General features: G+C 38.1%; 1 protein-coding gene across 1 annotated transcript; it reads right to left on the reverse strand.

Moving 5' to 3' along the window:
* Window positions 1-1,326: 1,326 nt before the first annotated feature.
* ttll4 (tubulin tyrosine ligase-like family, member 4) lies at window positions 1,327-17,471 on the reverse strand. Its single transcript, XM_087803521.1, has 21 exons — window positions 17,385-17,471; window positions 13,401-14,024; window positions 12,205-12,625; window positions 11,984-12,110; window positions 11,069-11,136; window positions 10,933-10,993; window positions 9,176-9,294; window positions 8,122-8,232; window positions 7,986-8,062; window positions 7,719-7,913; window positions 7,567-7,649; window positions 6,544-6,672; window positions 5,834-5,956; window positions 5,654-5,752; window positions 5,249-5,383; window positions 5,022-5,162; window positions 4,248-4,344; window positions 3,917-4,127; window positions 3,777-3,844; window positions 1,776-1,846; window positions 1,327-1,616 (listed from the first exon to the last, which is right to left on the reverse strand). The coding sequence occupies exons 2-21, from the start codon at window positions 13,878-13,880 to the stop codon at window positions 1,475-1,477; spliced, it is 2,958 nt and encodes a 985-aa protein (XP_087659647.1). The 5' UTR covers window positions 13,881-14,024; window positions 17,385-17,471; the 3' UTR covers window positions 1,327-1,474.
* Between the last annotated feature and the right edge of the window lie 65 nt (window positions 17,472-17,536).

Genomic DNA, 17,536 nt, shown 5'->3' on the forward strand with positions numbered 1-17,536 from the left:
TCTTCGTTTCTGGATGTTTTCACTTCGTGAGTAAGAGAAGTGTTTTTACCTTTTTTCAGATGAACAGGAAACTAATGCAACTTGAGTGACGTCCGGTGGATTTGAAGGGAAATAACCTGAGTTACACTAAAAGTACAACGAAAAGACAGAAGTGGAGAGAGAAGACATTTTGGTTCAGACCTGTAAGAAAAAAGGTTATTTTTCCTCCACTTACTACAAGACAGAAAACTTGATCAGATTTAATTTGAACAAAAAAGACAAAATCCACAATATTTCAACATCAAATATATTCTGGTTTATATCCGTTTTATTTTTACACTTCCAGCAACTGATGTGAATGAATCCAGTCGTTGTTTACCTGCTTCAGAATTCCACTCCTTGTCCAGTTTATTCCATCTTTAGGCTCAAATACAAAAAGGTTCTAAACAAGTTAGTCAAGTCACATTTCTTCAAAAACACATTGACTGACACCTCGGGTGTTGCTTGAGAAGTTCCGATATAAACCAGCTTTATTTTCAAAACGACTACATACGCGACTCTTTGTCAATATTAAGTTTTCTAGTCGTGTGTAACAGGATCGACAACTTAATGTTAAATATATTCAAGAGTTGATTTTGAGTCAACATGTTAAATCCAACCAACCTCGTTTCAATCCAACTCTTCATCTTCTCATCAACCGTTTTCACTCCAGTTTTCAAGTCAGTGATTTCTTGGGGCCTCTGGCTCCGCCCACAAGCATGTAAACACAGTTCGTATGAAGGACACTTGTACGTTCAACAGTCTTTTGCCAGTTTTCGATACTTGAGTTCAGCAAAAAAAAGGTTGATCAACGATTTCCTGGAGAAATATAACATTTGCTCGCCTAACATTATGACCACCTGCCTAACACTGTTTAAATGTCACTGTGAAAGTGCTGCAGTGGTCAGTAGCTACACCAGATGATCAGGTCGATGACTGGGAGGACGAGGTCGCGCTTTAACGGACGTACAGGGAAAGAATTCGGCATTTTGGCGAAATACTTGAGTCGTATTACAGGAGGAACTGAACTGTGCAGCTGCTGTGCTTGCAAGTGTGCGACAAAGTTATTGCAAAAAGGGGGCGTGACCAAACGACGTCACAATGTAAACGCAGGGATTTTATTTATTTATTCTAGCTCCCCCTGCTGGTCGTCATTGCATACAGCATGTACGACTAAGGCGGACTAAGGTGTGGCAGTTTCTACACAAGCAGTAGATTAAGGCCTTGATGCACTTCAACCCAAATCTTCAGTTGAATTCCTCTCATCGTTAAACGACCATTTATTGACGCTGCATAGATTGATATTTCTTTTTTTTTTAAACTCTTGAATCATTTATTCACATTTACACGCGGTGGTTCTGGTTTTAAGGCTTCGCTGGAGATGGTACCACTGAGAATGAACTAGTTTTGGGGGGTGTCATCGTTTCAGAACCTTCAGGTGAGATCTCTCGAGTCCTCACGGGCTCGGCAGAGGACTGGCGCAGGCACTGCTGGTCACGCTGGACCCGGGACTCTGGGAGGTTCCTGGGCTGGACACGGAGGCGTCCCGGTCCGAGCTGTCGTCCTCGTCCGCCTGATCCCGGCGACTCACCACGACACTGGAGGAGGAAGAAGAAGCAAGAACTGACTCTGTGGAGCTCCAATAAAAGTATATTTTCAATATCGTTAAGGCAGATTATTACATTTTTATTGTCGGTGCGGAAATAAAACAAACATCAGAAAGAATCTCAGATAGAAAATCTGATGCTTGTACGAACCTGGATCTGGAGGGAATGTTGTGTTGTTGTTCGTGAGCCTTAGACTTCGGGTTGTAGCTGCACTTGGACCACTAAACCAACAAAAACGGTAACAACTTTTAGTTTTCATTAGGGGTGGAAGAACAAAAATGTATATATATTTATAATAAAATACAATTATATAAGTAAGTAAGTAAGTTAGTAAGTAAGTATTTTTTATTTATATAGCACTTTTCCAGACCAGGGTCACAAAGCGCTTAAAAAATCAAAACAATATTCAATAAAATATATACTTTAAAGGTCAAGATAAAACTGATAACACAACAGGAGTTCCAGAAAATCAAGGAAAAGCCTGAACAAATAAAAACGTCTTAAGAAAGAGTCAGTAGATCCATCAAGCGCAAAGAAGGAGGAAAAAAAACATTTCCTTCTAAACCATATTTGCCTTTTTATCATAGCTTTTCATGGTTTATATTTTAATAGATTGTATACACGTTTATTTTTCTATCTACAATTATTATCAGTCATTACATCCTTCAATAACAATGAAATCCCGGCCATGACTGAGGACGAGAGGATACAGTCGACTCCAGCAGCTTTTAAAGCTGATGCTTGGACATATTTTGGTTTGAAAACAAATGAAAGTAGTCAAGTACTCGCAATACTACACATATACACATATATACTTGTTACTACAGTATCACAACACCAGAGTCAAGTACTCAACACTACTACACATATATACTTGTTACTACACTATCGCAACACCAGAGTCAAGTACTGGACACTACTACACATATATACTTGTTACTACAGTATCAAAACACCAGAGTCAAATACTTGACACTACTACACATATACTTGTTACTACACTATCACAACACCAGAGTCAAGTACTGGACAATACTACACATATATACTTGTTACTACAATATCACAACACCAGAGTCAAATACTTGACACTACTACACATATATACTTGTTACTACACTATCACAACACCAGAGTCAAGTACTTGACACTACTACACATTTATACTTGTTACTACACTATCACAACACCAGAGTCAAGTACTGGACAATACTACACATATATACTTGTTACTACACTATCACAACACCAGAGTCAAATACTTGACACTACTACACATATATACTTGTTACTACAGTATCAGAACACCAGAGTCAAGTACTCGACAATACTACACATATATACTTGTTACTACAATATCACAACACCAGAGTCAAATACTTTACACTACTACACATATATACTTGTTACTACAGTATCACAACACCAGAGTCAAGTACTCGACACTACTACACATATATACTTGTTACTACACTATCACAACACCAGAGTCAAGTACTCGACACTACTACACTATCACAACACCAGAGTCAAGTACTCGACACTACTACACATATATACTTGTTACTACACTATCACAACACCAGAGTCAAGTACTCGACACTACTACACTATCACAACATCAGAGTCAAGTACTCGACACTACTACACATATATACTTGTTACTACAGTATCAGAACACCAGAGTCAAGTACTCGACAATACTACACATATATACTTGTTACTACACTATCACAACATCAGAGTCAAGTACTCAACACTACTACACATATATACTTGTTACTACAGTTTCACAACACCAGAGTCAAGTACTTGACAATAATACACATATATACTTGTTACTACAATATCACAACACCAGAGTCAAGTACTCCACACTACTACACATATATACTTGTTACTACACTATCACAACACCAGAGTCAAGTACTGGACAATACTACACATATATACTTGTTACTATACTATCACAAAACCCTAGTCAAGTACCGGACAATACCACACATATATACTTGTTACTACACTATCACAAAACCCTAGTCAAGTACCGGACAATACTACACATATATCCTCGTTACTACAGTATCACAATATAAAATGTTGTTGTTACACACTCATCATTTTTAAGGAGTACTTCACAAAAGCTACTACCATGTGGGCCGGATCGTTGGTCCCCAGGTGGACTCCCTTCTGACAGAGCGGCTTCAGCAAAGTGACGCCTGAGGACAAAAAACAAAAGCGGTTATAAACATGAATTACTGGCGAGTATTTCGAGGTCACGTGACTCCGACCTTTGCTCCTGCAGTCCCAGTGCCTCTGCTCCCACCGGTCCAGCAGGATGTTGTAATATCTCGGCACGTCAAAGAACCTCAGGTAGCGAGAGGACGACTGCGACGGGAAGATCCGGTCGAACTCTCCTCTGCGACTCAGCTCGCTCTCGGCCTCCGCCAGGACCCGGACGTCTCCCGGGGTCAGGACGTCCAACACGGTTTGTACAAAGTCCTTAAAGAGACGAGGAAAAAACAGTAACAAGTTAAGAGTCGTTTTCCATTTTTTCATCACAATATGATAATTATTTCATCTCGAGAATATCTGGAGCTGCAAGTATTTCTCGAGCTGTACCTGGTCGGCGTAGCGTTGTGCGAGGTAGAAAGCTTGTTTGACCTTTTCGTCGGCAGAAACCTCTGGTTTGGTCTTGTCTCTGCTCACGCTGCACAGACTAAACACACACACACACACACACACACACACACATTGGTTATCACACACTTGAACAAAGATTTCATAAAAATATCACTAAATGTGTTTCGTTTTCAAACTACAAAACTTTATTCATCCACCAATTCAAAGCAAGTAACTTATCTGAAGTTCCTTTGCAAAAAATGGATATAATGCAAATGATATAAAAGATACATTTCACAAAGAAATTAACTTTTTTTTGGTTGAACGGAGAGTAAATCCAGGTGGATTATGGGGAAAGAAATTATGGAATCAATCTTTATATAATGTGAATTTTCAGGCGTCTTTTGCTGAAATTCTGCCAAATCGCTCTTATCATTGGATTGAATGGATTTGAAGGAATTTTCATGGAGGTCTTTCTGCTTCCTTCTGACTCCTTCCCCTTGACTTGATGGAGTTCTCCTCCCTTCTAAAACCTTCACTGAGTTCTTCATTCAAGTTTGTGTTTGTGTGAATCCTTTGAAGCAAGATAATTAACTAACAGCGAACTAACAGCTCCGTGCTTCAGAAAGGATTCATGTAAACTCTGTGTTCTATTTAAACTTGTACAAGTAAAACATGCGACTTCGAACCAGATCTGATTTCTATTCTTTGTTTAATTAAAAAGCGGTAATTCTCTGGAATAACATGGACATTATTTCCCGTTATGGTTCTGACCTGCTCGTAGAGCTGGAGGCGCTGCTGGTGCACGGGGCGACCACGTCCTCCTTCTCAGGAATTCGAAAACCAGCGAGATTCAGCAGATCTTTGATCATCTGGCCTTTGATGGCGACGTCCAGCTGCGTGCTGGAGTGAAGGCTGAGCCACAAATCATCAGTTAATATCAACTAGCAAACAAAAATGAGGTTTTAAACACGTCTTACAAATGTGCTGCGGGTTTTTACCTGGGCGATATGTTGACCTCCAGGATCCAGGGCTTGAGCTTCTGGTCCAGCATGATGTCGAAACCAAACAGCTCGTGGCAGCAGTACTGGGACCGGACGTGCATCTTCATCATGGAGTGGACGTGCGGCTCTGAACTGGACGCGAAAATAACAACATTTCTAAATAAAATGAATCATGCGTCTCCTTCTTATTGTAAGGGGATGGAAAAGGTGGACGAAGGACCCTCAGGACAAGTTGTACCACATTTAAGAAATTACAAAATCAGTCTAAATTCTGGAAATATGTTACTGGAAGGGGGTGCAAAGAAGGACCTTCCCCCCCTAAATGAAAATGGCAAATGGGTCCAATTTCATCACATTAAAAACATGTTAATATTACATAAATATTCATAAAATCAAACTCACGCAATGACCGTTTTGATCACGATGTCCTTGATCTTCTCCCAAATCCGATGCGTGTCCACCCCCTTGGAGCCCAGATACTGCCATAAAGCCTTCAAAGCCCTGAAAACACAAACACAGAAAAGTTACTCACACTCAAGTCCTGAGGATCACGTTCAGTCGTTCGTGAGATTTCTTATCTACCACTTGTGGCCTTGACAGGCTTTGTCGTCGCTGTTGCTCTGATACTCGGAATTCTTCTTGTTCACGCTGTAGTTGGTCAAGTGCATGAACCTGTTGCTCAGCGTCTTGGTGGAGGCCGAGTACCTGGAGTAGAAGAGGTGGGCGGAGGAAGATGGATCGTCATTTTTTGCTTGATTAACACAACATGTTGAACTAATGAAGATAAAAAACTATAGATAAAGATTTTATTCCTTTTTCAGATCTCAAACACTTTTCACAAATTGATCCAAATAATGAAAAAAATGATCTAAAATGTCACTGAACTTAAAATAAAAGAACCTTATTTAGAAAATGACTACTTATACAAGAAAAAAAGAAATAATAATCCAAAGTAAATCATTTTACGATAAATAAATTGTAACTAAAGATGATGCAACTTCATGTCAAATAAGAGAGAAAAAAACATGTGATTTTCAAAACCTTTAAAAATAAAAAGAATACTTGTAAAAACTATGTTTTTCAAAATTAAAAAACACTACAAACAGTATTAAAACAAAACGTGTTAACAAATATGAATTAAAACTTGCAAAATTTAAACTGTTTTCATATTAAATTGAAGAATCATTGCACGCACGTCTACAGGTTTAGAAAATAAATTGAACATTAACCATTTTGACCTCATGTATGAACTGACTTAAGAGCTTCCTTCACTGGAAGCGAGGAAGACTCACTTGCAGCTGGCGAAGCGAACCAGTCCGTCGTTGAAGATGTAGATCCGCAGCGGGTTGTACGACGTCACGTAAACGTAGATCCGGAGGTCAAACTTGTTGCCGCTGATGAGGTAGGGCTTGTGAAGATACCTGGAGGAAAAAAAGAAGTAATAACGGTGAGTGAATAATTTGTGATAATACGTTAAAATGTAATCAAATTAGATTAGTTTTCAATTTAGAACAATTATAATGGTTTTCTTGCATCTCCTCATATTTGATAAATCATCAGATTTAAGTTACGAATACAGTAAAAGACGAGTAAAAATGTTATACAAAAGGAATAAAGAGAAATAAGCAAAACAAACATTTAGGAAACCGACAGAAAAGAAGAACTCTTATTGGGTATCAATGCTGCGTAATGTGTGGTAATTCGGGCTGTAGCAATACACTAATGCATTCATATCAACAAACAATACAATTAAATAATATATAATGTGATACACTTGTATAATATCAACAACGATTTTTTTAAGGGACACGCGCTTTCGGTATGATTAATACTAATAACTGAAAGTCAAAACATGTCTAAACATCATCTTTTAAAGCTGCTGTCAGCTGTATCCTCTCATCCTTAGTCCAGGATTTTACAGTATTTTATTGTTCTGTTCTGCTTTTCTGCCGTTTTAAAAAATTAACAAACGTCGTGAATATTTGCATGTTAATTGTAAAACAAATAATATTTAAGAAATAGAATGATTATATTTTAAAAAGACATTTTATTGAAATGACCCATAAATGAACTTTAATAATAAAATGGAATTGAAAGAACCTACAAAAAATGTAACATTTTTAAATTATAATTAAAAAGATGTATATAAATCGTTGTATCAATTATTCCAACACCTCTATCAGTAATATTTTCTCATTTTGTTTAGCACAACAGTCACTACAGAAACCGTATATAATGAGGCGCCTAAGAAAATGTAATTGCAATTAAAAGACACAAAGAGACATTAAAAAAAAAACATGGGGAAAGAAACTCACTTCTGGACCAGCAGTGGCCTTTTTCTGGGCATCTGACTCCATTTGTGAATGACCTGAATCCCAATCCCTCGCGCCGAGGCAGGCTGGAAGACAAACGCAACAAAGAAATGATGAGAAACAGACGATGGATCAGGTCCGAGCGAGAGTCGTACAGGTTTGATGATCCACTTCTGCCGCGAGCTGCCGTCCTCCCAGGCCTTGCGCAGCAGCTTGATGTCCTGAGGCAGGACGAAGGTTCGCGGGAAGAAGTTAAACTCCCTCTTGCCGTAACGATGTTGCATCTTGGAAAGATTCCTCCACAGCTTGTCCTTCCTGCCGATCTGGAATGTTCCTGGAAAATGGTTCAACTGGAACCAAAGGTATTAAAATGAAAAAAAAGTTTTAAACCAAAGATACAAGACGAAAAGGTTCGTTCTCACCTTCTGATGAACCGCGATAGCTTTGAAGGCCACAGACTTGATGTGATTTCCCCAATAACCCAGCCAGTTGTGATCCTCTACGACACAGAAGACAACTTTAAATACAAGGATTCCATTAACATTCAGTTACACTTACTCTTGGTGGGTTTAAAGTGAGACCTGGTGATTGTGTTCTTGACAATGTTTGGCGTGACGGAAGTGATTTTCCATTTTAACAATCGCCTTTTCCCCGCCGGCAGCATCTCCACTGCGGAGACAAAACAACATTTCAAAATGTAAACGTAGAGAGTAAAACATAATTTCTGATGAAACTGTGGAACAGATGTTGTAAGCTTTTGGTGTAATAATACAAAAAAAAGCTCAATCAAAGTAAATTATGATTATTTATTTGAATCTTGTCAGTTGACATTCATTCACATGCAACTTTAATTAAGGCAAAACATTTCACTCAAACTGTACAACATAAGTAAGTATTTTTTATTTGTATAGCGCTTTTCCAGACCAGGGTCACAAACAATCAAAACAATATTCAATAAAGTATATATTTTAAAGATCAAGATAAAACTGATAACACAACAGGAGTTCCAGGAAATCAAGGAAAAGCCTGAACAAATAAAAACGTCTTAAGATGTTTCTTAAAGGAGTCAGTAGATCATCAAACATCATCATCATGGGCTCAGAATAGTGACAGTTTAAAGTGGTTATATAGGCTAAAATAAAAATATTTCTGCTGTAAATTACATATATTTATTTGATTTTTTCATGTCAATTTTAATTTTCTATTCTAATACTGTTTATATTAACTTTTTAATTTTTTTTATTTCCTTTCTTTCCGCCAATATATTTGACAATGTTAACTTAAGCTGGCAATAATCAAAACATTAAAATGGTGCAGAGAGGGAAAAAAAAAGTATAATTTCTGCCTCTTTTACAAGCTTTTCTTTTACACAAACAAAATAATTACATCGTCGCTTATCGTTTTTAATTGATATCATCATCTTCATTGAAGTAAATTCTTGTTACTATCCGTGTTATTATAATGTTCTTGTCCATTAAAGAAGTGAAATGTATTACGTTGTGATCAATGTTAATATTGTTTTGTTACGCTGTCTATACTTTTATTAATTAATGTCTATGAGTGAGATCATGAAATCGAAGCCAATAAAAAAAGTATATATTTTAAAACATACCTTTCTCGTCGGCGGTGCTGAAGTACAGTGTTGAAGGGAAAAAGGGGAAGAGGCTCGGAACCAGAGCCGGCTTCTCCTCCCGGTCATCTTCCACCTCCGGTGACATCTGCTCCACAGTACTGACCCATGAAAAAAATAAAATAAATGTAAAATATTAATTAATCTTAAATATCAGTTTGATGCTATAGTATGGGGAAAAAAAATAATAATAATAATAATTTGATATAATAAAAATCGCATTTTATTAAACAACTACATTAGAATTGCAGAAGGAACTAAATATAATTGGTTAACATCTGAAACACACAATTCTACTCACTTGAGAATCATCGAATTAAAAACAAAATTTGGATTTTCGTTTCGCCAAATTCTTCACGTGACAGCACACCTGCACTAACTTAACGTTCAACCTGCGACAGCGATGGTGTTTAGAAATGGGCGGGTCAAAAGGAGAGGACCTTGATGACCCTTTGAACGCGGAAAAAAAAGAGAAAAGTCGACAATAGTGGACCATATTCAGGCCGTTTTGAGCAGAGAATCAGCTCCGAGGGATCGGTAGGGAGTTCTACTGTTGAGGCCATCGCTGCGCACAACAATGTGGCGAACAATGACTGTTCCACCACAGTCTGCTGCTTTCAGCCTCTTCAACAATGAGCCGAGAGAGAACAGTCTGCAGCCTCTGACCGCTGCCGTGTCTCAGATCATTCATATTAAGATTATATATTTCTTTTTGAACATATTTGAGTTTTTTTCTGTCAGATGGTTTTTTGTCATCTTCTACGTCGACTCCAACTTTAACTATTTTTCTATGTTATTCTAAGTTTACCATCTGGATCTACAAATCTTTTGAAGTAGCTCGACAAAATTACGAGAAGATTATCTACTACTGACCTTTCAGTGAAGGTTTTGGGGAGGAGGGTGGGGGGTGGGTGCAAGAAGACCCCCATAAAATTACAAAAAAAACCTATTTCGATCAAGTTGAACCCAAAAATATTACATATTATATAAGAATTGTTTCCACAATTTCTGCTCCTTTTGTTTAAAATAGGTCTAATTTTAATTAAATCTATACCATATTTAATATATATTATTCATATTATTCTAATCTCTTTATAGTAATTTTAAGTCTCATCTTCTGCCCCAATCTCAACAGAGTTAATGGGGTGATTTTAATTTTTTTATATTTATTATTTTTATCGCCCATTGTGCGACTCCATGTTTGTGATTTTAAATTCTGGTAATTTCTATACACACTTTCTCTTTAAACCCTTACAAAGGCAAACCTACATACACGACTTACTTAATTATAAATAAAAATAACAACTTTTAAGGAACATTTCCAACTTCAGATCCATTTGAGCAAAAAGAAATAAATTAAGATATACAAATAAACAAATATATATAAATAAATAAATGAAAAATCTCCTGGCAATAGACAATGCAAAAAGAAAAACCTGAGAGAAAACTAAGTGCCGACACTTGATACTAGATACATTTTTTGCAGTATCAAGTAGTTAACATCTGAAACACAATTCTACTCACAGGAGAATCATCAATCGAATTAAGAACAAAATTTGGATTTTTGTTTCGGCAAATTCTTACATGGTATATAAGAAATTTTATACTAAGTAATAGTATAAAATTGACGCCCAGAGTCAATCATGAGAATCTGGGATTTACTCCATTTACTACTTTTTAATAAAAAAAACTTTAAATCAACACCAAACAATCATAAGACATTTGTTGTGATTTCTTACCCAGACAGTTGGGACAGAGATGATGGAGGCAAAGCTCTGATGATGCACAAGCTGTCAGACTCTGAAAGAAAACAGTATTAAAATATCGAGGGAAGACAGGAGACTTTTTTTCTGGGGTGCGAGTGAGTGTTCTCACCATTATCACTGTTTTCTAGCTCATCATCCAGTTCCTCCTCGACATCCACCTGCATCACAGACTCGCATCTGGGAAAACGAGTCGTGAGTCAATAAAAGTCTCTACGAGTAAACCTGGGAATCCATGTTTGGTTTACGCGTCACAGACTCACTGGACCACATGTGTAAACTCCAGCAAGTCATTTTTATGAGGCCCGATGGATGGTTTACTCAAAATCAACGTAGATAAATGTTCATATTGATATGGTGAGTTTAATATAAGATAAGGGACCGAGGTGATAGATGTCCTCAATAAGATTAAAAGTTGAATTTGTTGAGAGTAATGAAATGCAAGATGTAATTAAGATAAATTGAGCCTCAAAGAATAGAAAGACAACATAGTTGGACTTTATAAAACAACGCAATGACGTCATCCATCTGTTCCTTAAACACATTTTTGAAGCTCAACTACAGTCGCAGCCATCTTGGTAATGCAATCTTCATGTTGGCCAGACTTTTAACAAGATAGTATCTGCTCAGCTCAGCAGCCGATACGAAAAAAAAAACCTCACCCACATAAACACTAATGTATGAGCCGATAGTGACATTAGTGTTTAAGACAAAATACTTGTTTTTTTATATGATTTTAATGCTGTAAAATATGTTCAAGTGTCTTCAAAGGATCTTGAAGCTAACCTCTAGTGGACACTTTATGAACTGCAGCTTTTGGTACCACCACATTGGCTTCACTTTTCTAAAACCAGATGCTGGACCCTCTGTTGTGATTTTTAAATCTTAGTGATAAAGTCTGGAAAGCAGCAGCTATTAAAATACATTTTGTACAGTGATTTATTGAACAAAAGCATGTATAAAAGGATCAATAAAGACTGAAGATGAACTCAATGAATCATCCATTAGTGAAGACGGAGGTTCTTACCCGGAAAGATCAGCGTCTCTGTCGGAGGGAGACGACGTGGTAGAAAAAGAAGAGTCAACGCTGCTCTGAGCCTGATTGTTCAAGTGAATGGCAGAAATCTTGCTGGTCACAGATCCCACCAACGTTCCTTTTAGAGAAACAACATGTCAGATCGAGGAAAACAATGGCCAACTGGCTTTAACAAAGTTATGCAAAAGTCACAAATAAAAGCTTCTAGAAACCTTGGAGCGTCTCCGGTGAAGAATCCGTCTCCTCCTCGGTGGCACAGGTCACGATTGGCATGAGGCCATTCAGGAGAGCGACATCGCCGCTCGATTTCTCATCCGAACTCTCCGAGGCGTTCGCGGGGAAACGGAGCGCCGCCTCCGTGGATCGGGCTTTGCAGCGAGCGGCCGTCACGGTGGGCGGAGGACGACCCACCACCAGCAGCGAGCCGGTTAAAGCACTTGATTTCTGGCTCAGCCTGTGGCTGTTTTTGGTTGCGGATTTGGCCATGGTGCACCGTCTTTTCGTCCTTGTGCTTTTTCTGTGGACCTTTGTGGCGTCGAGGCAGCGGGCGTGTTTTCTCGCCGCCCCCTTGTGTTCGGAGAGAGTAAGGCACTGCGTTTGGACTGAAGGCGGGAGAGCATCTTGAGTTTCGGACTTGAAAAACAAAAAAACAAAAGAAGGTTCAGAATTAAAGCGGCACAACATGGGATTAAAAGAAAATAAATGATATGGCTCCCTCTACTGTTAGAACAGTGTAATTGCATTGTAGTGAAAAGGGGTCTCAACAGTACTTATAGTTTGAATGTGCATTTGTTTATAGAGACAGAATCTTGCCGTGTCAGAAAGTACTCTCAGTTCTTCAGCTAGTTATGGCTCTCAAAAAGAAACCAGGAAATATGAAACAAAATCAAAAATTACTATGTGTTAGGTTTTTAAGTATGTTCAATAAAACACCTTATGAATAATGTACTTTTTGTAACCGAAACTATTATATTTCCAAAAGAATATACAATTTAATTGATGATTCTAGATGTTGCGAGTGTGTCCATGAATTAGTGATGTGTTGATGAGGCCTCATGAAACAACTGACGAAGTATCACGATACAGTGTCTTTTTAAAGAACCTCTTGTTGACACTCGGAGTTTGAAAATAATACCAGGTTTCATTGAATTAGTAGCTCAGAGCATATCATAAAGCAGAGAGTGACATCTAGAGCCCTTTCAAAATGAAGACACTGTATCATGATACGTCATCACCTGTTTCATGTAGCCTCATCCACACATCACTAGAGTGAATGACTGTTTGTCTACACATTAGGTACTCAGCGAATGATACAATTATATTTATGACTTAAAAAATACAACATACAGTTTCGAAAACATTAAATTAAATTCAAGATACTATAAACGTTGGTGCTTCATCGACTCACGATTGGCTTGTTTGTCAGCGAAGGTGGCGACTTCCCGACGGCCATCATGTCCTGAGGACCTTCTGGTAGAAGCTCCACTTTCATCGACGGCTCCTTCCCATCTTCTCGTTCGCACGGCGCCGTCGAAACCGTGACCTGAGCGGATTTTTGCGAGGCCGCCGTGGGCTCGACTTTTAACTCGGGGCGGTTGGCGATGCAGGCGGCGGCGACATACTCGTGGACGTCGTTGGGACACGGCGGCGGACTGGTGGACCGGTTCACGGATCTTTTACCCTCAAGCGACACCTTCGGCGGGCCGTCCGGCGAGGGAACGGGCGAAAGGGACTCGGGACTCTCAGGGAGTTCTGATGTCGCCGGGGGCTCCGAGTGTTTACCGGCCGGCATCGCGGTGGGATGGACGGCGGTGGCGCAATTTCCGAGTTGCCCGCAGACCCAGGGTGGCAACTGGTTGGTTGGCATGGCACAGCCAAGCACAGGCATAGAAAGGTCACGGCGGTTTCAAAAGTTGAATTTAAAATCGTCAAACGGTCGTCAGCTGGCGGGAGCAGTACATTTTCTATTGAGGGCTTGAGATCCACGACGACAGGCTTTAGAGAACTCCAGACCAGCAGCTAACATTCCTGCCTAGAGGGGGTTGAAGAGGAGATTGAAGGTGAGACACTGACGTCCAGGCAGAAGCTTCACAAGAGGAACAGACTGTGAGACACACTCATTAGGGTTTAACACTGAAGAAGAAAACAGAAACAGGGTCAAGTTACCTTAAGTATACAAAGTAAATAGTACAATTATAGCTATATCATGCGTTTATTTGCAAGTGTTTTTTATGTAGAGGTATTATATTTGCCCAATTATTTTTTTCTGTACCAGGCTCATTACCGATCAAACACATCGGAAATGTGGGCGTACACTCTACTGCAAATGTCTTCAAACAAAAGTTGCAAATATGTTTATAGATTGTGCTCAGAAGTGTGAAATATTCAGGTTTTTGACCTGCAAAATATTAAGGGAAAGTAGCTTAAACGTGTCTCTGATTACTTTGTCAAGATAGTCATTGAACCGAGTACTTTTCGTGTTGATGGTCGGATGTAGCTTCATGAAGCAGTGTCATTACTTTCAGAGTCCACTAGATGGCGGTCTCTGCAACATTTTCCTTTGGTTTTGAACAACTGTTCTAATTAAAAACATTTTTTTAAATGATGGTGCCACCTACTGACCTCTTAATAACACTGCTTTATGAAGCTTCATCAGACCATCGCTAACTTTCAGATTAAAGTTAGATTTCGAACCCTTAAGTGAGGTTTTTGCCCGAATAGAAAAACTTTTGTTATTATCTAACAAAGTTGTGCTCAAAACCTTGCCATGAGTTGGCGGAAAATTTAAATAACAATAGACAAAATAGCACTTTTTGGATCTTTAAATGAGCATTTCTGCTCAGATGTCCGTCTCTTTTCTAGTCACATGTGTTTATCGAAATTTAAGAAAAATATTTGTCATCAAAAATAGTCAACGGTCGTTCTTGCCAATACAAAACATGATCTTTCTTTGACCTTCATGTCGAGCAAACTCTGACCCGACTTCATGAACATGTCATCAGATGTGTCAGAAAGAGCGTCAGTGGCTTTAGCTCACCAAAGACGTGTTTGTTTGACAAATAATCTTCTGTTCTTTGCTTTAGCTTTAAAAGACTATGATTCAATGTTAAAGGAAAATAACCCCCAATGAAGGTCTTCATGTTATCATAGAGCAAATCAACCCAATTTCCCAAAATAAATGTTCCTAAAGTATCAAAGTTATGGTTATCCATCATAGTGGAATTCAACATTTAAACAAACTCCACCTTTTCAGGTTTTTTTCTTCACAATTTTCTGAAAATACGTCTGAATCATGGTTTCATGACCTATATTTGGAGTGTAATGTCTATTATTTGGACTAACTAAGATATCTGTTTGCACCGTAACATAAAAAAAAAATGAGCTACGATAAGTGATGTTATCTAGAAAATATAGAGTTAGCGACCAACACAGAGCCGGATTGGGACATTAAAGAGTCCAGGTTCATTTTAAGTTCTTTAATGTGTGACCGTCTCGACTTTAGATGAAAGCGCCGCCTGTCGTACCTCGCGCCGACTCCAGCGTTTACTTTGAATCATGTCAGTTTCAATGAGATTATCGTGATAAAAACCCAGCAGTCAACGTCCTAGATTGTTCTGATGCTTTCCTGGACTGATATTAGGAGAGAAAGAGAACAATAAGTTCTTTGAAAGTACAAATCTGGAACCTCAGCTGGAATTAAAACACCTCAGAGATCTACAGAGACGTCACATCCTGAGGAGCTAAATCCAGCTTCTTTCCTTTGTTTTGAGGATCACACAACTATCTGAGCAGGAAATCCGTAAATAAAACACAAGGTCACTTTAACTTCTGTACTTTCAATCATAGTTTGTCACTAAAGACAATTTACTTTATTTTAACCCATTCATAACAATGGTTCAGCCTGAATGTAATGCTGTATAGAATGGGGACGTTGTTGGACAATAAAGCTTTATTGCTAAACTCTTCCTTTTTTTTACCAAACAAACAAATCCAACAAATGAATAACAATGTGACGAATGTGGACAGTTTTAATGTTGCTTTCATGTCCAACACTATATAACAATATATAACAAAAACATAAGGCTGTGTATCGATTGATAATCAAGTTCAAGTTATTTTATTTGTCAAATATACATGTAAAGATGAAATTCTAGTCCTCAGACCCACAATGCAAAACATGAAGTAGACAATGAAAGGACATTAAAAATAAATATTAAATAAAAATAAATAATTAATAATTTGAAATAAATGATCCACAATACTTTTTAGAACTCTTTTTTTTTTTTGGCTTTGAAATCATATTTCATTTATTATAAATTGATATGTTATGGTTTCAAGTAGTCAGGAAATACTACAATACAAACTAATATTTCACAGTATGTGCAAATATCTCAAATTGTCACACCTTCTGCACTATTACTATTGTTATTTTGATTAATACCACAATTACATGTTTGATGATTGTATTTTTTGAAGAAATGTACTGTATTTTTAATCTTATGCATTTGTGTATTTAAATAGATGGAAGATAAACTTTATTGATGTTATTTGTGAGCTACTCTGCTGGACAATTCAAATTTCCAGAATTAGGGAAGAATTTGTGTTTTAATTAATAAAAATAAATATATTCCTGGAGAGTTTACCACAATATACAAGGCTTTAACATTGTAAAGAATAACATTTTCAGGAAACGTTTGCATCATATTCAATTTAAAGTAAATAGTAGTTCCACAAATCAACAAATTGACAGGGTATTTTAACATTTACAGAAGATATATCAATTGACAAACTTCTTCAATTAGTGTTGTTATCATTTCAGGTTCTTCGTCAGGTACTGACCACTGCAGACAAAAAAAAAGAATATCCTGCAGTTTTGGAGAAAATGAACATTTAAAAGTTTTAAAATCCTCTGCACCCTGTGAAATACTCGTACCATATACGTCACAGTGTTTTTTAGATGTTTTCAATAAATAAATATATATAAATAAAAGCGTGTAGTTTGTTAAAGTGACGTGATCTTGTTCAACTTTCACTTCAGGTGAGCTGTCACTCTGGACACTGTTGCTAGGTTCACGTGTGAAAACACGCCGGTTAGCTTCTCGCTAAACTGGATCATTTCAAAACCACCTCAGACAAAAGTTGACGCAGAAAAACGTCGCAGCGAGAGAGAATTAAATATATATATCCAACGAATATCGAGCACATTTGTTGAAAACGAAGCCTAATAAAAACACATTCACGAGGATGTTAGCCGTACATGCTAGCAGGTGCTAACTAGCGATCTTTGCGTTTTATCTTGTCCTCGTTCTTGCGGCTATGATAAGAGACAACAGCTACATGCTGGTCCGAGAGTCAACACGCGTCTGTCAGCGAGTTATAAATATTTACGAACCCTTTTCTCGGTGCCGTGGAAGTTTAACCGGCGACCTGTTTGGGATGAGAGAGGCGCAGCTGCGGCTCTAGCGGAGCGAGAGAGAGGCTGAGAGTGTGAAGCATCGTCAACGAAGATCGTCTATCGTGACGTTCAGGCGCAGCAAGTTGGTG

Source organism: Callionymus lyra, chromosome 12 (genome assembly GCF_982586985.1).
Source record: "Callionymus lyra chromosome 12, fCalLyr1.hap1.1, whole genome shotgun sequence".
Taxonomy (NCBI): Eukaryota; Metazoa; Chordata; class Actinopteri; order Syngnathiformes; family Callionymidae; genus Callionymus; species Callionymus lyra.